Genomic DNA, 21,760 nt, shown 5'->3' with positions numbered 1-21,760 from the left:
TTTCTTTTCCTCCCCCATTAGTTAAATTTTCATTTTGTATTTCTGTGTTTGTAGTGTTTTCTGTGTATTGTGTCTGTGCGTTCAGTGGGAGAGCGTTTTGCGCTCCCACTAGTTGAACAAAATGGATGTTTTGTCAGAAGACGACATGGATGACCATTAATCTAAGAAAAATGATGATGTCATCCCTGGTTCGTCGTCTAAGTCTGTCAATGGGCAGGCTGAGAAAAACTCCAGATTGCGGGCCTACCCGAATGACTCGACTGGCCCATGGGTTGTCTATTTTCAGCCCAAAAACAAACCCTTGAATGTTGTTCAGATATCTGATGATCTGACAAAGCGATTCTCTGCCGTGACCGAAATAACGAAGGTTAGGCACAACAAACTTCGTGTGACCGTCGCTAACCTGAAACAGGCTAATGAAATTGCTGTTTCCCAGTTTTTCACACTGGAATATAGGGTGTACATTCCAGCCTCTGATGTGGAGATCGAAGGCGTGGTCACTGAGGCGAGCCTGAACCCCGAGATACTGGAGAAGCAAGCGGTTGGCCGATTCAAGAACCCCTTGCTTCCTCCGGTAAAGATACTGGCCGTTCATAGAATGAAGTCAGTATCGCTCAGCGAGGGTAAAAAGAGTTTTACCCCCACATACTCGTTTCGGGTGACCTTTTCTGGATCTGCCCTTCCTCAATACATCGAGCTGGGAAAACTTCGTCTTCCTGTGCGGTTGTTTGTACCTCGGGTCATGAACTGCCAGAATTGTAAGCGGTTGGGACATACGGCCTCCCACTGCGGCAACAAGGCACGCTGCTCCACATGCGGGGAGAAGCATGAGGATGGCGCCTGCGCAGCTACTGCACCAAAATGCGTGTACTGCAATGGAACTCCTCCTCATGCTCTCTCGTCGTGCCCGGTGTACAAACAACGCGGGGAAAAAATAGAGCGCTCTCTTAAAGAACGTTCCAGGCGGTCTTTTGCAGAAATGCTTAAGACAGCCAAGCCATCGACCAACGAAACAAATCCCTTCGCTCTTTTGTCAGATGACGAGTCTGGCTCTGACTTGGCTGAGGAGGGAGTTTCTTTCAGTTTTCCGGAAGGTTCTGCCCGGAAACGAAAACGCATCCGTTCGCGGAAAGTTGCAGATCAAGAACCCCAAATCAGCTTGCCCAAATCAAGGAGTGGTGGAAAAAAGGAGACTTCTACTCCTCCTGGATTCCGCAGAACTGACTATACCCAGGATTTTCCACCTCTTCCGGGGACATCCAAAACCCCTGATGCCCCAATTTTAAGAACAGAAACCCCTTCTTCATCTGGGCTGTTCTCATTTGATGACATTGTGGACGGTATTCTCAAATACCTCAACATTTCTGATCCTCTGAAAAGCATTGTCCTCACATTGCTTCCGACTGTGAAATCCTTCTTGAAGCAATTGACTTCAAAATGGCCCCTTCTTGCAGCTATCATCTCCTTCGATGGATAATTTTCCAAACGAGGTCGGGGATTTGATCACTGTTCTACAGTGGAATTGTCGAAGTCTTATTCCGAAATTAGATTCGTTCAAGTATTTAGTCCATAACAATAATTGCGATGCATTTGCCCTCTGTGAAACATGGCTCTCTTCAGAAATTGATCTCCCTTTTTTTGATTTTAACATTATTCGATTGGATCGTGAGGATTCACGTGGAGGAGGGGTACTTTTGGGGATCAAAAAGTGCCATTCCTTCTATAGAGTGAATCTTCCCGAATTCCCCGGTATTGAAGTTGTCGCATGTCAGGCTACCATTAAAGGTAAGAGCCTTTGTATTGCTTCTGTATATATTGCTCCTAGAGTCTCTGTTAATCGCAAACAACTTTTCGACATATGTGCGGTACTTCCCGCTCCATGGTTGATCATGGGAGATTTCAACTCCCACGGTACAGGCTGGGGGGAGCTGTACGATGATAACCGTTCTACTTTGATTTATGATCTCTGCGACAACTTCAACATGACAATCCTTAACAATGGAGAAGTAACACGTATGGCTGGTCCATCCTCGAATGGTAGCAGATTAGACCTCACCTTTTGCTCCAATTCACTATCGTTGGATTGCACTTGGCATGTAATCCAGGATCCGCACGGTAGTGATCATCTGCCGATCAAAATTTCGATTGCCAGTGGGTTCAACTCGTCAGAATCCGTTAACGTCGCGTATGATCTAACCCGTAACATCGATTGGACTAAGTTCCAATCCGCGATAGACGATACAGCATCGTCAGTGGAAGAGCTTCCGCCGTTGGAGGAATATAATTTCCTCTCTAATCTCATCGTCGACAGCGCACTTCAAGCTCAAACACGACCGGTGCCGCGATCGTCTATTCGTAAGAAAACACCATCGCTCTGGTGGGATCAACAATGCACGGAGGTTTACCGTAAAAAGTCCGACGCGTTTAAACTTTTTCGGAAACGCGGAACACGCGAGCATTTCGACGCATACACATCTCTTGAACGCGAACTCAAGAGCCTCATCAAGGCCAAAAAACGGGGTTACTGGCGGCAGTTTGTAGACGGATTGTCGCGCGAAACGTCTATGAATACGCTTTGGAGTACGGCGCGAAGAATGCGTAACCGGTCTACTAACAACGAAAGCGAGGAATGCTCGGATCAATGGATTCTTAAATTCGCGCGAAAAGTGTGTCCGGATTCCGTGCCGCCGCAGTTGATTCCTCGCGAAACCGCGAATTCGGTAGACGAAATCAGTCACCCTTTTTCAATGGTCGAACTTTCACTCGCTCTCTTTTCGTGTGGCAATTCTGCCCCGGGATCTGATAGAATCAAGTTCAACTTGCTGAAAAACCTCCCAGACGTCGCTAAGAGGCGCATGTTGAACTTGTACAATCAGTTCTTGGAGCTCAATATTGTTCCCGACGATTGGAGACGAGTGAGGGTGATAGCCATTAAAAAGCCTGATAAACCCGCGTCGGATCACAATTCGTATCGGCCCATCGCGATGCTGTCGTGTATTCGGAAATTGATGGAGAAAATGATCCTTTTTCGCCTCGACAAATGGGTTGAGACGAACCACCTTCTTTCAGATACTCAATTTGGTTTCCGTAGGGGTAAGGGAACGAACGACTGTCTCGCGTTGCTTTCCTCGGAAATTCAGTTAGCTTTTGCTAAGAAAGAGCAAATGGCTTCTGTGTTCTTGGATATCAAGGGGGCTTTTGATTCAGTATCCGTTGAAGTTCTTTCAGAGAAACTCCACGCTTGTGGATTGTCTCCATTAATGAATAATTTTTTGTACAATTTGCTGTCAGAAAAACATATGAGCTTTTCTCATGGAAAGCTAAGCGATTTAGCTACATGGGTCTCCCCCAAGGCTCATGTTTAAGCCCCCTTTTGTACAATTTCTACGTTAGAGAAATTGATGTCTGTCTTAGTGACAATTGCACGTTGAGACAACTTGCAGATGACGGCGTAGTGTCTATCACAGGGCCAAAAGAGGTTGACCTGCAAGGACCCTTACAGGATACCTTGGACAATTTGTCTACTTGGGCTATTCAGCTAGGTATCGAATTCTCCACGGAGAAAACTGAGTTGGTCGTTTTTTCTAGGAAGCATAGCCCAGCACAACCGAAGCTTCAACTTTTGGGTAAACCGATCACTCATTCCATGTCTTTTAAATATCTCGGGGTCTGGTTCGATTCCAAATGCACCTGGAGATCCCACATTGAGTATCTGAGACGAAAATGCCAACTAAGGATCAATTTCCTTCGATCAATTACCGGAACGTGGTGGGGAGCCCATCCACAAGATCTTCTGACGTTGTACCGGACAACGATTTTATCGGTTTTAGAGTACGGTAGTTTTTGCTTCCAGTCGGCAGCTAAAACGCACATCATCAAGCTGGAACGGATCCAGTATCGTTGTCTTCGTATCGCGTTAGGATGCATGCACTCGACTCATACTATGAGTCTCGAAGTGCTGGCGGGCATGTTGCCACTATCCGTCCGGTTTTCAGAGTTATCTCTTAGGCTCCTCACCCGTTGCGAAGTAATGAACCCACTGGTGATCGAAAATTTTGAGAAGCTTCTGGAGCTAAATCCTCAAACATGTTTTATGACTTTGTACTACCTATATTTAACACAGGATGTCAGCCCTTCAAGAAATATTCCCAATCGTGTAATCTTCTCCGATTTCGGCAATTCAGTGAATTTTGATTTATCTATGACACAGGAAATCCGCGGAATTCCAGAGCATCATCGTCCTATGATTGCTCCGTCATTATACGCTGCAAAGTTTGGCCATGTTGATTCTGCAAGAACGTTTTTCACAGATGGATATCTAATAGAGGAGTCCGCTGGTTTTGGTGTATTTAATGAATTTTATAGCGCCTCTCGAAAACTTGAAGCTCCTTGTTCTGTGTATGTGGCTGAACTGGCAGCAATTCACTACACTTTGGAAACTATTGCTTCACTTCTTCCAGACCACTACTTTATTTTTACGGATAGTCTCAGTTCTGTCGAGGCTATCCGTTCCATTAGGCCGGTAAAGCACTTCTCGTATTTTCTCTTGAAAATACGAGAACTGCTTAGTACTTTATCCGTGCGCTCTTTCATCATCACCTTCGCGTGGGTCCCTTCGCATTGCTCAATTTTGGGCAATGAGAAGGCGGATTCACTTGCGAAGGTGGGCGCTATGGAAGGCGACATTTATGATCGACAGATCGCCTATAGTGAATTTTTTTTTTCTATTTATCGTCAGCAGTCGCTCGTTAGCTGGCAACATCAATGGAGTGAAGGGAGCTTGGGACGATGGCTACATTCAATTATCCCTAAGGTGTCGAAGTTTGCATGGTTCAAACTTTGGACTTGAGTCGAGACTTCATACGCGTGATGTCTCGTCTCATGTCCAATCACTATTGTCTAAACGCTCACTTGTTCCGTGTGGGGTTGGGAGACAGCAATTTCTGTGAATGTGGACAAGGTTACCAGGACGCTGATCACATCCTTTGGTCTTGTGCGGAGTATCGTGGAGTCAGATCACATTTTTATGATTCCCTTCGGGCTCGAGGTAGACAACCTAATGTTCCAGTTCGGGATATTTTGGCTAGGCGCGATCTGGAGTTTATGAAACTCATATATGTTTACTTTAAGGATATTAACCTTAGATTGTAAGTTTGATTAACCTTGTGCTTAGTTTGTATTTTGTACGTGTGGGTTTTTTTTTCAATGTTTGTTTTCAAGATGAATAGAAATAATTTCATGCTTTAGGATTAATTAAATAGTTGTATCGTAAACCACATTTCAAACCTCCTTCTTCCCTTTTCCCATCCAAAAAATTGTAAATCTCCACTAACCTCGAGACAACCGCGAGTACTCGGTCCAGTTCCTTTAACTTTAAATTTAAGACAGTAACTATGTATAACGCAAAGGATAAATCGGCTCTGTAAAGTTTATTCGATTGAGCCTGTACAAATAAAGTAATTATAAAAAAAAAACAACTGGATGATGATTTTGGTCTTGATGAAAATGTAGAAAATGAGTAGAATTGCTTGTGAATTTAATTTAGTTTTAAGAGAAAGTTATTAAATAAATTTTATTATGACAATTAGTCAAAGAAGATTATGTTTTATTTTGTAGTATATTCATCCCTGCAGTATAAAAAATGTAGTTCAACTTAGTTAACGATGTTGATATGTGTTCAGTAAAAATAATGGAAACATAGTAAAAAAAATAATCCTTTCGACTAGCTTTAATGATTTATTTCTCGCCTTGAGTATCATAACGGCATAACTGCATTGATCGATTTGTCTTCATCGATTTTCTCTTTTGTTAATAACTTGACCAAATCGAAGCCGATCGACGTGATTTTTTTACTGACGGAAAAGGATCATAACCAGTGCTGCAAAATTTAGACACTAAAAACTGATAATAACAAAACAACCCTGGTCACTCATTTCAGCAAAGAGTCACCATCAGTAGCAATCAATATCAATTGTCAGTGATATTACTATCAGTGACGACGATGTGCAGTTTTTTCATTTGCTGAATTACTATCGAAATCAAATTAATTTAGCAAAACAGTTACAGTTACTATCAAAGTGAATACGAATCATCATCATTATCAGCCTGGAGAACAATAATGTGACACAGAATGCGCAAATTCACAGTTTTTTCACCAAGGGAATCTTTGTCACTGACAAAGAAAAGAGTGAGATTTTGACAAAGGAAATTTTGATTTTCAGTTCTATCAGTGTTGCTGCTGAAATGAATTTTGTCTATATCCACTGAAGTTTTCTCAATGAAAATGACAAATCGCAGCACTGATCATAACATCTTGCCACAGTCCAAAAATTGCGTCGATCGGTTTCGGTTTGGCCAAGTTATTAACGAAAGAGAAAATCGATCAATGCAGATACGCCCTTATGATGCTAAAGGCGAGATTTGGACGGAAAAAATATTTTCAGTAGAGGGGAGGTTCGATAGACAAATAATTTTTCATCAAAATACCTGATTGGTAAAACAATACTCTTATATCACATATATAAAAAAAAATGGGGGAGGGGTCAGGTCTTGGCTAGGAGGGGGGGGGGGGGGTTTCCACCTCCACCTTTCCTATTTAATCTTATGCACAGCAACCTTATTCTAGTTTTGATTTGCATTTGAACTGTCCCTAAAATTAAAAACAAACTTTCAAGTTTATTTATTGTTCAGGAATAAGTAGCTCATTACTGGGTTTAATACTAGTTACACCTTCCGGATGCGATGAAAATACATAAATATGACTAATTTTATGCTTAACTTACTATAATACCATCAAAAAGTGCGGAAAAACCAATAAAATATTTTTGGCCACCACTTTGTATGGAGCCGCCCCATAATGCATCGCGGTGATGCATGTACTGGTGAAATTCAAAATCCATGCTGGTCTGTTGAAATGTAGTTCTTCGAGCGATTCAGGACAAATTCGCTCAAGATTATCTCAAACGCTGCCAAAAGGCCTCGATAGTTCTTAATATCCTGTTTATTGGCAGCTTTGAAAACAAGAAACATATACGACTGCTTCCACAATGATGGGAATTTTCCTTGCTCAAAGGATGCATTAAATATGGCTGCTAAAGGTTCTGCTAAGGCAGCTGAGCAACGGCAGAACACCACTGCCGGAATTCCATCTGGACCAGGAGAAAGTACCATATCACGAGTTACTTCTAATGTGCTCAGTTTCACTAAGTCACTAGGCGTATCAGACGCAGCAGATTCAGCTTCAACGTCACTTGTCGTATTTTTATCGAAGACAGATGCAAAGTGTTTAGCAAACATCTCACACGCTTCGCACGAGAAGTGGACTCTTTCTCATCGAGTAGCATGTTCGACGGTACACTCGAATCTTTCCTTTTGCTGTTGACAAAGCTCCAAAAATTTCGGGGGTTACGCAGCAAATTCCATTGGACTCTGAGGACGTGTGATTTGTACAAGGCACTGGCACTGTCACTGAATGTGAAGGGTTTAACCTCAAAAACACATGATGCAAAAGTGGTCGCCAAGAGAATAGTCTGAGCGTTCTTCAGAAATGAGAAGTAAACATTCAAACTCACGTGAAATCGTAAAGTCAATTTATGATTTTGTTCGAATATAAATATTTTCTTTTGAGAAACAGGTGTCTACTTTCATTAATGAACAGTCCTTATCAATACAAGCTGACATTTGTACATACTGTAAAACAAAAATACATGAACATATATTAATTCTACCCATTGAAAATTTGATAGATGTGAAATCGGTGGAAATCACTCTTAATCACCCTGTAGAGAAAAAGGTTTTTGCGATCGAGTACATATCTAGACGAACATTTGAAAAGGGGCGGAAGAGCCAAAATGTAAACAAACTATATTTTGCCACATATAGAGAGAAAAGTTCACAAACTACTCGATAAACACGAAAAAGGAATTTTCATTTCAAATCATCAAAAACGTTTCCTTTCACATGACGTATTTCCAATTTTCAACTCTATTTTACATCTGGTTGTTATGCCTTGCACCAAAACTACGAATTATATTGTTTTATTATGCAAATCGTATTTCCATAGACTGGAACGATTTCTTCATGTATGTATCTTCTGTTCTAATTGAGCAAATTGCCGATTTTCGATGCAATTTATTAAAAGATAGGTACTAATGTCAAATGAGTTTGCTTTATTGACCCCATAGAATTCACATCCCACGATTACCGTCAGCCATCCGCTGCCGAAATGCTTCAATCAGGTGCGTTTCGTCCATCATCCGACTCCCACCGGCACCGTTTGGTGGAGGTGTCAAACTTTGCAATATAGCCGGAAGCACCTGTTGTCCCACGTTGATCAGAAATTGCGCTATGTCGATGGCCGTCTGAATTTCACTGAGCCCAGGAATGGCGGCACGATCATCGGTTCCTCCGCCGTCCTGCGGCATCACAGCCGGACTCGACTGGCGTCGCTCTCGGCGGAGCTGGGATTTTTGGGAATTTAAAAATCATGAGACTGAATATCGAAAACTTACCGTATGAGCGAAGGCGGCTTGGATCACGGAAAGCAGCGCCAATCCGATGAGTAGCATCGATCCCGAGTGTCTCATTTCTACGCTCTATTGATTCGACCAAACCCCGTTATACTAAGAGCTTACCGAAGCGAATTACTTTGTTTTTATATTGATTCGAAAATATACTGTAATCGGTTTGAAATTTCCCATCATTTGCTGGAATTGCCCCATCCAAATGGGAAATAATACCGCTTCGCTCCGGGCAAATTTGATAGTTTATGTAGTCAAAAGCGAAAGCGAAAGCGGTCCTCTCGTGTCCCATGGTACTTTTTCCTGCCATCGAGAACGATAATACCTATCGGATAACGACCAATCTAAAAAGTTTTTCCCTCCCATTTAATGGCGGCCATAAAACGCAACCGGAATGTTTAAAATTCGAGGTTTAAGTGACGGCGGCGGAGCTATTATAGAATCAACTTTTCGCTATATGTGACCTGCGAGGGGATGTGGACGGTAAAAAAAAGCTGCTAAAATCGTTTGCTGGGAAGGACGGGAACAATTTTCTCAATTTGCCTCGAGACAGACAGCCGCACACATTATTATGTGGGGTTCGTGTGTGCCTTGGCTGTTGAGTTCGAGGAGAACTATTATGCATAATACGAAAGCAGTCAGAAAAAAAATAACAGTCCTACTGTATACACTCTAAACTACTGCACTGTATGGTATCCGTTGCCTGCAGTTATGGAAGCGCCAAGGCAATAAAGGGAAATGAGCATTTCGTGAACGAATGTAATTAAGAAATTCATAGCAAAGAAATTTAATCGTGGATTACTCGACGAGTCGACTCGAGCCATTCCCATTCAGTCAGTAAAGTTGGAGACGGTTGCATTCACAAATGGGGTTTTAAGCAGTTCTTTCGAAATGAAAATGCAGTCTCAGCCAGCCGGTTTGCTTTTGAAAACATTCTAGATTAAAATAAATAAATTTGACATTCTAATTCGACGGCGATTCGAAATATAAAACTATTGCAGTACTACCGTTTCGGGTTCTAGTTGTTGGAGGCAACCAGCATTCGGCTGGATTCCGGCTGTGGACTACCGTGAGTTTTCACATACGCCAGGAAGGTGGTCCAAATCAAGCTGAAGAACCCGGCAAAGACGATTTGATTCTTCGGCCGAACAATTGAAAAGTTTACCGTCTGCACCATCGGCCAGTAGAAGAAACCCACCTTGTAGGTGTCCCAGAATTTGTTGATGACCTCTTCGGCGGCCTGGTTCTGCTTCTTGCGCTCCAGGATGCTCATTCCGTAGAAGAAGAACACGATGGCAAACGGATCGTAGGCCACCTGTTCGGTGAAGGCTTTGGCAAGCGACGACCGGAAGTCCGTCCGAGGCCACATGATGTTGGCAATGCGCATCCAGGAGTACAGCATGGGAGCCGACACGAACGTTCCATATAAACTGTATCTGTGGGTGGATAGCGAAAACAAAACATCAGCACATTCAACCTTGTCTATTTACATCAACTAACCTCAAACATCGCTGCCAGTCGTAGGTGTTCCAGCGCTTACCCTCGATCGTTTGCTGCAGAAGGCTTCCCAGCGGCCAGAGGGCCGAATAAGAGAGCATTCCTCGGAGAATTTTGTACTCATTGGTAACGTCAACAATGAATCTCCACCACATGTTTGCTCGGGATAATTGATGTACCAGAAGGAAGTGAATTCTGAAACGAAACAGATAAAAAACAAAAATAAGGTTAGAATGACAGCTAACGATGTGCTATTGTTTTGATTGAAGACCTCGATTGTGACATGATTGCTAGGATTTTGATTGCTAATGCGTCCCACGCCCTAACTGCAATCAATCGTGATTTTGAAAGTTCATTCGCTTATGTGTCATGGATCAATCCGGGCAGCCAGCCTTGACGTCATTCGAAACAATTTTTACAGTCAGATTATCGCGACATCTTTCCTCTCGCTCGCGTATACATCACATGTTCGTCCGATCCTTCGTCTGTGACGAACGAACGAACAGCCAGCGGCAGGATTCCTATCAAACAGCATCACATTCATAGTGATGTGGATGGTGGTGCTTCTCCACATCTTGTTGTTGATTCATGCGGTGCGCGTCTTTAACGTAGACACGACGGAAGAGCGAATGTAAACAAAGCGTGATAATGTTCACGTGCTCGCCCGTGTCGGTTGGGTTGAGCATGTGGTTGAAAGGGAAGGTATGGGTTTGAAAAATAAATGATGATGGCCAGATAGTAAGTGCCCGGCTAGCTCAGTCGGTAGAGCATGAGACTCTTAATCTCAGGGTCGTGGGTTCGAGCCCCACGTTGGGCGAGGATTTTTTTCTTGGAGGATGAGTCTACTTTTGTTAAACATACATCGTGTAGTGCCATGCGTCCTAGAGGTTTGGTGTCTTATGCAAAATTGTTCGGGCAGATAAGGACTTTCTTTTGGCATAATTAGTTTAGTTCTATATCATGTCGGTCAGATGGCGCTACAACTAACTTTTTCCAGAAGCATCCTAGCAAAAAACTTGTTTCGACAAAGTTGTTTGTTTTAATTTGTTTGACAACTCTTCCGAAGTAACGGCGCCGGTGGTGTAGTGGTAAGCGTGATTACATCTCACCCCAGCAGGCCTGGGGTGAGATGTAATCGGCGCCGCTGGGATGTTCTGAGGCATAACATCTCTGATCACGCCTTCCTTCGGATGGGAAGTAAAGCCGTTGGTCCCCGGTTCATGAGTTGATGGGTCGATAGGGTAGGGTCCAGGTGTGGGAGCTGCCTTCCTGGCACGTCGGTAGCATTGGTGCTCAGCACGGAAAACAAGATCGACGGAAAAAACAAACCAAAGGAAAAAAAAAAAAAAAAAAACTCTTCCGAAGTCGTTAAAGTGAAACAGTCTAAAATGTTGACCAAATCCGCGAAAAACAATTTTTATCAGATTTTTACGTTTTAAACACAAACAATGTTCAATGTTGAATTTCTGTCTGTCTGTCTGACCGTTATAGACTCCGAAACTACTGAACCGATCGCCGTGAAAATTTGTATGCAGGGGTTTTTGGGGCAGAGAAAGGTTCTTATGATGGTTCGAGACCCCTCCAGAATTATCTAGGCAACACCCCAGAATTTTTGGTGTTTTCTTTTGACTCACCAGCCTGTCAAGTTCGATGTAACTATTTAACAGCGATTAATAAAGTTGTACCACAAACAATTTTTTTTAAAGTCCTTAATGTTGACTACTTTTCTTCTTTTGAGAAATTATATGATATTGATATTTAATCGATCGCATAATAAGACGTCTTCAGGCTCTACAAATTTACCATTAGCCCCGGGATTTTTCTTTAATTTTGGGAACTTCGTAAAACTTCAAGGACTTCTAAGAAATTCAGGCAACATCGCAGAAATTGAGGGAAATTAATTGAACATTCTGGGAACTTCATAGATCTTCAGAAAAATTCGTAGAAAAAAGCAACTTGGATAAGTTCTAAAAACTGCGTAGAAGTGGAAAATTCGTAGAAGTTAAGGGAACATTATTTTATTTCAGGGAAGCTCATTCAGCTATTGGGCTGGATACTCTATATAATTTCAGGGAACTTTTTTGAAGCCTCATGGACTTGGAATAGTAGTGGAATTCAAGAAATTTCGTTCGTGGAACTTCGCGGAAAATAATCGCGAAACGTAGAAGTGCGGCAAACTTTATAGAAGTTTTGCATATTTCGTAGCTTTTTGAGGAGCTGCGTTAAACTTCATATAAGTGTAAGGAATTTCGACAATGTTCAGGGAATTTTGTAGAAGATCTAAAAATAGTTCAATTAACTTCTAAGAAGTTCAGGAATTCTCGCTTCAGTTTAGTGAACTTCGTTGCAGTTTGCCAGAGATCTTACTTACAAAAGCTCCACGAACTTCTTGGAGGTTTTGGGAACTTTGTTGAATTTCAAGCAACTTTCTAAATGTAGATGTCTTAGGTGTCTTTCCAGAAGTGCAAAGATGCTCAGAGATCTTCGTATTGGAAAATGGGTCTCTATTTTTCGAACATTCACCAAAATATTATGTTAGCTTCGTGGCCGGTCATCAGATTTTTATTTTTAAAGCTAGAGGTTTTATTTTTATTCAAATATGGTTGGATCTACGTTTTTTTTTAAATTTGCTAGAAAAATTCCACAGCCGCAGACAGTATATGAGCAAGTCAAACGCGCACTCGCTTTCCTTTTAAATTTAGGACATACCTCAAATTCCCTCATCCATCAATGTGAGTTAGGTAAAGGAGTGCGCCATTGAAATGAACATACATTAGAAACCTCGTGGTTCAACAGCTAGAGCAATAAATTAATTTGTCGATCCTGTATGCAAACCGCCGTTCCCAAAAACTATGTTTTGATAATGCTGTTGCTATGCCAATGTTACACATTTTTGCGATCTTCTAGCAATACGGTCAACACTAAAACAAACTAACCTGTAATACCAATTTGTTTGACAGTTGTCCAGCAGTGCTCCCATTTTATTTACAACAATCCAATGCCTGCGAGATTGTGCCGAAGATGTGCGATGAATGTGCCCAAGCTGTGCCAAATCTAATTTCGGCACAGTGTGCTGAGTGACTTACCCCTTGGTTTATGTCAAATTATCTTAACAAAAAAGTAGTAGAAATTCTCATTAATGATCATTACCAAACGTATCCCATGACAATTTAATGCTCACTGCGTGTTTAAGATCATTTCTTCGATTATATTTTATATTGTAGTGCAATACCTTCACAGCAAAAAATAAATTTTAATATTACATCCAAGAGGATGTCCGACTTCAATCATATCGGAAATCTCATGAAATTTTTATGGCCACAAAATAAACAAATGCAGCAAAAGCAGCGTAATGTCAGTTAATGCACTGTAGTAATGATAATTTTGTCCTTTATGGCAAGTAATTATTACACCATATTTTGGACACGGTTGAAGTGCATCCACTTTGATGTGATATAAAAATTATTTTTTACTGTGTTTAGTGGACTTTTCATTGCATCGTAATGGTTGGAGGTGGGTCGAGACTTCATTCCTGTGATGTTTCGCCTCATGTCAAATCACTATTCGTTAAACGCTCACTTGATCCGTGTTGGGCTGGGGGACAGCAATCTCTGTGAATGTGGACAAGGTTGCCAGGACACAGATCACATTATTTGGTCTTGTGCTGAGCATCGCGGAGTCAGATCTGAGCTATACGATTCCCTCCGGGCTCGAGGTAGACAACCAAATGTTCCAGTTCGGGATATTTTGAGTAGACGCGATCTGGAGTCTATGAAACTCATATATGTTTTCTTGAATTTAACCTGTGTTTAGTTTGTATTTTGTGTGTGTGTGTGTGTGTGTGTGTGTGTGTGTGTGTGTGTGTGTGTGTGTGTGTGTGTTTGTGTGTGTGTGTGTGTGTGTGTGTGTGTGTGTGTGTGTGTGTATGTATATGTGTGTGTGTGTGTGTGTGTGTGTGTTTGTGTGTGTGTGTGTGTGTGTGTGTGTGTGTGTGTGTGTGTGTGTGTGTGTGTGTGTGTGTGTGTGTGTGTGTGTGTGTGTGTGTGTGTGTGTGTGTGTGTGTGTGTGTGTGTGTGTGTGTGTGTGTGTGTGTGTGTGTGTGTGTGTGTGTGTGTGTGTGTGTGTGTGTGTGTGTGTGGTTTTTTTAATGTTTGTTTTGTAATAATAGAAGAATTACACTACTGATATCAAGGTGAATAGGAATAAGTTCATGTTTTGGGAATAATAAAATATTTGTATCGTAAATCATATTTCAAACTTTTCCCTCTTCCCATCCTTGAAGCTGTAAATCTCCACTAGCCTCGAGACGACCGCGAGTACTCGGTTCAATTCCTTTAACTTTAGATTTTAACTTTAGATTTAAGACATCAATAATGTGTAACGCAAAAGATGATTTGGCTCTGTAAAGTTTATTCGATTTTTCGAGTATACATGAAGCAAGAATTTAGTCGGTTCAGAATCAATTCTTGTTATATGCACTCAAAAAATTAGGCTGGACGGTATTCTCTCTTCCGTCCTACGAGGCCTGGTGCATGCTTATAAACATCCAAACACTTAAAGAGCGTCGTGAAGGTGCAATGATCTCCTTCATTAATGATCTAATTGCACATCACATTGATTCAGCAGCTATTCTTTCTAGACTAAATTTCTATAAACTTTCGCGGAATCTACGTAATCGATCATGATAATGAGTAAAATCATAGTTAATTTCAAGTAACTCTGAGTTAATCAACATCAAGCCCCGTAACGTGGGTACGTGGTACGTTACGGGATGTAAGATCTACCACCGATTCCTAGTCCTGACTACTTAAAACTTTTTCAGTAATCCAAGGAACACGTCTTAGTCCTTGTTACTATGCCTTGTTGATAGTGACAAGACTCGGCTTTGTCCAGCGAGGATGATCTTGAAACATGGAAAAAATCAGTTAGTTAGTCTTCATATATGTGATTCCTAATCTTCTATTCGTTGTTATCTTGTTTGAAGTGGTTAAGACTAGGGTTCTGATGCATGGTAATTATCGGTTTCATTCCTGCAAAATGCAAATTTTATCTCAAATAAATTAAATGTCGGGTAGGTAGATGACGTCTGTATGGATTTTTCATTGGAGGTTTGTATTTGTTGAAAAAAGCGAGACTACTTTGATCAATTTTAAGTAATTATGAGTTGCTCAAATTTACTCGCTGTGAAACTATTTGCTCTGAGTACAGTTGAGCAGCCCTGTAAGCTGCTACAATTGTCGAGCACGTGATTTTGCTGTTAAATTCTGTTTGTCGTTGCGATTTGGAAATGTTTTTACTTTATACGACTTAAGCCCCAAAAGCTGTTTTGATTTTTGGACATTTTATGAGCCACCGTTCGAACAGAGAGATTCGGGGTTGGGGGCGACCCCGGCGTAGTGGTTAACATCTTTACCTCTCACGCCAAAGTCACGAGTTCAAATCTCACCCCCGGACAAGTCACGAATGACCCAAGAGTGTTAAAGTGACTATAATAAAAAAAAAAAAGATTCGAGGTTTTCTTCAGTATCCTCTTCACCTTTCGGTCCATGACAGGGATTAGCACGTCCAATGTTTTTCTCGGTTTCCTCTCTACCGTCAAACGTTTCTACCGTTACCATATTGACAAGTCAGGATTTGCATTGCGTCCGTACAAAATCCGCTCGCGCTCATGTTTTTCATTCATCGCCATCTTGAACACTAAACATGGAATGTAAACACCAATCATAATCTTTTTCATCAATGACTCCCAGCTATACCTCCGCGAAATTTTTCACTCCTACGCACAATAGGGTGGAGCGCTGCTTCGTCGTAATCGCCTATTTCCGTTCTATCCATCAGAAAAGACCAATAATATCAATGATTTCACCGTGCACAAATCAATAATAGGCTTGTTTCGATGCGTTAGTTCATTAGCTACAACATAAATCCTGTTAGAGCGCATTGTATGAATATTTATGCTCATTGTTCTCAAAACAAAATAAGCGCTCCTAGCGAATCCCCTTTTTCTACGTTTATCCGTCGGACGAAGAAAATCTAATGGCGTTTCAATGCGTTAGGTTTGTTTTTTTTTTCCGTCGATCTTGTTTTCCGTGCTGAGCACCAATGCTACCGACATGCCAGGAAGGCAGCTCCCACACCTGGACCCTACTACCTATCGACCCATCAACTCATGAACCGGGGACCAACGGCTTTACTTCCCATCCGAAGGAAGGCGTGATCAAAGATGTTATGCCTCAGAACATCCCGGCGGCGCCGACTGGGATTGAACCCAGGCCTGCTGGGGTGAGAGGTAATCACGCTTACCACTACACCACCGGCGCCGCTCAATGCGTTAGGACGGAATTGAAACTGGTTGAACGAATTTAGAATCAAGAAGCAGTATTAGATTTTAAACAATATCTCAACAATTTGTGACTCTTTATCAAAACCAACGGTACGTTTGGAAAGGTGGATAAATTTAGAAGTCATCTTAGACAGAAATATTCATTTGAAATGAAAGCTAAACCTTTTAATAAACCCTAGCATGTTGCTTGCCTTGTAGATAATGTTTTTTATAATGTTCAACAAAGCTTAATTTTGAATCTAGTATAACACCTACTCTAGCTTGATTGCACATTTCAACTCTCTTTTGTCCTATTGTTATATGTTCTTGTCTAATAATTTTCTTTCTTGTACATGAAATGGAATTAAATTTCTTCACATTAAGCTTTATTAATTTTTTTGAGCACCAAGTGTAAAAGTTATCAATTTCTTGTTGAAATACTACAAGATCAGACGTTTGACGAATTTCCAGGAAAAGTTTCATGTCGTCTGCATATATTGATACATTCAGAATATTCAATATGTGCTCTACAGCATTGACAAATAGAATAAACAGTAATGGTCCATGATGGTAACCTTGTGGCACACCAGATGTTACATTGACTACTGACGACAAATCTCCTTCAAATCTAACTCTTTGTGTCCTACCGGTCAAGTATGACTGAATCCACTTTAATAAATGTTGACTAAAACCTAACTTAGATAATTTGAATAGCAAAAGAGGGATATCAACTTTATCAAACCCTTTACTGAAGTCAGTATACATAATGTCCCTTATCCATTGCGTCAATAGAACATGTTACAAAATTCAACAGATTAGTAGTCGTTGAACGTCCTTTAACAAAACCATGCTGTTTGTCTGTAATTAAATGTTTAACTTGTGCAAAAACACTTTGATTTATTATAGATTCAAAGAGTTTAGGAATGCAGGACAATATAGCAATTCCACGGTAATTTTTTGCGTCTGATTTTTTCCACTTTTGAAAATTGGAATCAAATATGATTCCTTCCAAATTGGTAGAAAACCGGATTCGAGAGAAGAGTTGAACAGCCTGGCTTTACTATCTCCTGCGATACTGATTTCAAGAATACTGGTGGCAATCCATCTGGTCCTGCACCCTTTGATGCATCCAATGTATTTAGAGAATGTAAGATTTCGTTGAGGGTAACATTATTAACTACAATATATCTTATTGGCTCAGGAAGGTATGAGAAATACTGGTAATCCCGGTCTTGGTCATCATGACTTGTGTAAATATCCTGAAAAAACTCAGCAAATAAGTTACTGATCTCGCTAGTCATTTTTCCTGTTTTGTTGTCTAGGTAAATTTTCGAAGGATAATTATTTGACTTCTGTTTGTCTCTAACAAAGTTAAAAAATGATTTTGGGTCCGATTTAATGTTGTCTATTGTATCATGCTGGAGTTTTAGATTTCTTTGATTTTTTCCTTAGCTTTTTCGGTACTGTCGTCTCTAATATATCGTATACAATTTCATAGAACATATCTACAGCCTGCTTTGGGCTCGAATTTCTAATAAAACTTTGCCAGTCAATAGAATTTAAATTGTTTTTGATAAGCTCATAGTTTGCATGTCTTAAGTCAAAATAGGTTTCCAACAAATCGCCATCCAACATTGTGGTGTTATCGTGTATAAATACGGAGAATTCGATTGCAGTATGAAATATTTCATTTTTCCATAGAGGTGCAGGAGCCTCAATCACGCAGAAATCATCGGTCATATTCGTAAATAATAAATCTAAATAACAATTTTTATGATTTCTGACATGATTGACTTGATAAAGTCCAATCTCTGCGCTTTTGTCAAATAACGAATGGAGCGTTTCGTTGTCTCCAACAAACAGATTCATTTTCGTCGTCAACAACAAAATTTGCTGCTCGTTGATTAAAGTCACCGTAAATATGAACATTTGCTTTAGGCTCACATTTAGAAATAATAGTATCAGCAATACTAAAAAACAATTCATATGATTCTTTTTTGGCACTTTCAGGATGAAAATACACTGTCGCAAAGATGTGAATTTGATTTCCAATAAAACATTTGACCCAAACATGATCAAACTCCTTACACTTGTTTGATTCAATCTTTTCCGATTCATAGTCGGTACACACTGCGATTAATACACCTCCACCAGAATTTTTGTTGGATAACGTTTTGTTACGATCATCCCTAAACACATTAAAGCGATCTCCAAAAACTTCTCTACTATTTAAGCTGGCATCCCAACTTGTTTCGGTGCCTAAAATGATAGGATAACTAGAAGCGGCTACCTGTTTATAAATTGCATTGACCTTTATCGCGCTCTTCATCCTGTTAAAATGTTGGCAATAAATTATAAAATCTTTGCTACCGCACTTTCTCTTGCTATTATTGACTTCAGGCAAGTCTGTCGTTTTTACTATAGAAAATCTATCGGTTGACAAATTTAAATTATTAAAACTAATTACCTCCCTCTCACGCGGAGAAGTCGGCAATTCCTGGCGTTCGTCGGGATCCACGATAATGTTGTCTTCCTCCAAGTGGTGCGTCAATTCCGCAGAAAACCCGAATGCTTGCAAGAACACGCCTCGCACAATGCAGCTGAGTCAACCTGTTGGGCGGGTGCGCTTGAGCTGGGCGCGGGAAAACATCACTCGCCGGGTAGGGGTTTAATATTTCACCCCTTTGAAATTGGATCGTTGGTTGGTAATTATTCGGAGGCCTTGAAAACCGATTTTTCGCTGCCGCAAGAAGGTCTCTATCATGAGGAAGACGGTTGTTTTCATTGTTGTTTTCATTTCAATTTAATTCTAACTGTTTTGTACCATTTCTATAAGCCAACAGTTGAACAACAACTCATTTATCAACAAGAGTACATGATTTAAGTTCCTCAATGCACCAAATCCTGCTTAACAAACGCCGCAATTCACATTTTTTTTTTACAACCAGACGACCTCGTTTCCAAGTGGCCACACTGAATGGCATCAACAACAATGGCGGCCTCCGGTGCGGCAATATGCTCCATTTGATTCGCTAATAGGGGTAGCAGTAAAAAGATAACCATATTTTAGCATGTCCGCGCGGGGCTTTTCTCACGTACATATGACAGCCAGCCAGCCAGCCGAACGTGCGCGATGAAGCGGACCAACTCACTCCATCCATCGCTCATCGGGCCGCCAAAGTAAATAAAAACGAATTTCAAAAGCTATTATCACTATCGCTTGGTCATCGCATCGGTGGGTATTTGTATGCTGTAGATACTGGGGATGGAAGGAAACCATAACATATAGTTCGGCCGTTGTTGTTTATATTAGGCTCGAACTGGAAGCACGAAATTTCGAGACTAGAAAATTTGAAATCAAGCCCCGGCGACGACGACGACGACGACGACGACGATGGGTAGATAGGGAAGAGGAGACGCTCACGCGTTCGCTTCCGCCCCATGTTTGTTCAAATATAATTAGTTGTGATTAGCGGACGAATGCGAGATTGTTATTATCATTATGCTAATGTTGATTGTAAATTCAATTTATTCTACTGGCGCGGTGGGCAAATACGCTTCCCCGGGGTGACTCGCTCTTGCCTCTCTCGAAAGTGTAGCAAATTTCGGAATATTTTATGGGATTCAGTTTAGTATGCATTCGAATTATTATGCCTAATTATACAGTCAACTCTCCCTTATTGGATGGAAATTCACCACAATAACCAGTTCGGGATTGTTGACTGTAGTTGGATGCAGATTTCTTTGGAAGTCACGAAACTTTTGCTAAATTAGTAAAACTAAAAAAAAAACAAATCTGCCATGGCCTAAAAAACTAGCCCAAAGTTAAACATTCCGCTGCACGGAAATTTACCCATGAAAAACTGCCCGAGCCAGCCCGGACCGAGCATAAATTAAAGCAGTATTTATTAGCAATGCAAAAAGCATCCACAAAATTAAATGCATCCCGGCCCGGCCGAAAACTATTCGCACAAATATTCAACTTCATCGTTCATCTCTGGCCGCACGTAGCGAATGCGAATGAGTAAAAGCGCTGCACTCCCTGCCTTGCCGCTCTGTGCCGGGCCCTCGGGATAGGTCGTCCGGAGCGTTTTAGACCGGAGATTATTTCCACTGGCATTATGCATTCCTATGTTCCGCGTCCGGACGGATGCTTCTATGTTCGGTTTCAGTCACAACCGGGGAGCGGAGTCATCAGCAGCTTGCGACTGCGATACGGAGCTGCTCCGGTTCGCGTGCTCGAAATAAAAACGATGATTAATCATATTTTCTGCATTTTAATGAGGGGCGTTTTTACAGTTGCTGATGGCCGTTTCGAGCGAGAGTGAAATAAATTTGAGCACTTCCAACTGGCACACACAGCAGCATCCATTTCGTTCGGTCATAAGCCGGAAGAAATTCCACATGGTCGGTCGGTGGCAGGAGGAGGACGATGGTGGTATACTGGTATGGGTGGGTGGCGCTGTACAACCACCTTAAGAGTCTTGCAAAATGGTTCAACTTTTGCTACTTTAATCCCGACACCGCTGAGCAAGTACTTTTCGGAAGATTTTTCTGTTTTAGTGCACTGTGCGAGGGAGCGACTTTGGAGCCGGAATCAAAATCAAATCTTCGGACAGAAATTCAGGAAAGTCTACTAAACCCCTCGATGTGCTGGAACATCGAAATTTACATTCAAAGCAGTTCGCAAATCATAGCACCTCCATTCAACAGTACCTTCCAACTCCAACCAGCAGAGCCGTAAAACCATCCGACCAACCCCTATATAATATACCTGCCTTTCCTTGAAAGAGTCTTTTCCGTTCAGCTCTTCGGTAACTCCTCACCTCCAGGGCATGTACATTTTGAGCACACTAAATTGTTCTGAAGTGTTTTACTTGAATGATACTTTTGCCTTTCCTCACACCTCGAACTATGGATCCCTCTCGGCCGGCAAGCTTCGAAGTCGAACACCAGCAAGAGAGGCCAGAATGAATTTTACGACCGCATGGCAAAAGTAATGGTCAGAACGGGTCGAGACCGACTCCAGAGAAGGAAACACTCTGAACAGCAGCTGCCGGCCGCCACCAAACTGGCTGGCTCTGACCGGGGCCAAGTTTGGTCAGCAGATCTGGAACGAGAAGAAAGGCAATAAAGTGCAAAATCTACAAATGCTAAATTACATTAATTCAGTGCTGGACGTGTCTGAAATCGAGTTTCGGTGTGAATGCGCTTCGTTCTCGCCGGAAAAGGACGGCGAGGCGGGTGAGGAATGCTGTGAATTTAACTGCCAAGAGTCGGCCGTGTTGTACCGCACACTACACTCACCGTCGGACGAAACGTGCATACCAATTTTGCTCGTTTGCTGTAAATTGTTTGCTAGAGCTGATGCCTGCTCTATTTGCCAATTCGGCCGTCCCTATGCACTGGAGCTGGAGAGCTG

The 21,760-nt window shown here is 41.5% G+C and overlaps 2 protein-coding genes and 1 non-coding gene across 5 annotated transcripts in view; 1 reads left to right on the top strand and 2 right to left on the bottom strand.

The window, feature by feature from the left end:
* Positions 1-8,186: 8,186 nt before the first annotated feature.
* Positions 8,187-9,040, bottom strand: LOC135697052 (uncharacterized). Its single transcript, XM_065216638.1, has 2 exons — positions 8,511-9,040; positions 8,187-8,459 (listed from the first exon to the last, which is right to left on the bottom strand). Exons 1-2 carry the CDS (start codon positions 8,583-8,585, stop codon positions 8,187-8,189), a joined length of 348 nt encoding a protein of 115 aa, XP_065072710.1. The 5' UTR covers positions 8,586-9,040.
* A 410-nt stretch (positions 9,041-9,450) lies between these two features.
* LOC135697078 (mpv17-like protein) overlaps positions 9,451-21,760 on the bottom strand; it is a 398,788-nt gene continuing 386,478 nt past the window's right edge. For all 3 annotated transcript variants that reach the window (XM_065216673.1, XM_065216674.1, XM_065216675.1), the window contains 2 exons: positions 10,020-10,211; positions 9,451-9,955 (listed from right to left, as the gene is read on the bottom strand). In XM_065216673.1, coding sequence (XP_065072745.1) covers positions 9,538-9,955; positions 10,020-10,171 — 570 coding nt within the window. In that variant the 5' untranslated portion in view covers positions 10,172-10,211 and the 3' untranslated portion in view covers positions 9,451-9,537. The remainder of the gene's footprint in view (positions 9,956-10,019; positions 10,212-21,760) is intronic.
* Positions 10,761-10,833, top strand: TRNAK-CUU (transfer RNA lysine (anticodon CUU)). The gene has a single exon. It is a non-coding gene; the product is annotated as a tRNA-Lys (tRNA).

The sequence above is a fragment of the Ochlerotatus camptorhynchus genome, unplaced genomic scaffold, assembly GCF_037179485.1.
Source record: "Ochlerotatus camptorhynchus isolate MF236.1 unplaced genomic scaffold, CSIRO-AGI_Acam_v1.1 ptg000066l, whole genome shotgun sequence".
NCBI classification, from domain to species: domain Eukaryota; kingdom Metazoa; phylum Arthropoda; class Insecta; order Diptera; family Culicidae; genus Ochlerotatus; species Ochlerotatus camptorhynchus.
This window is presented reverse-complemented; position numbering and strand designations above follow the sequence as displayed.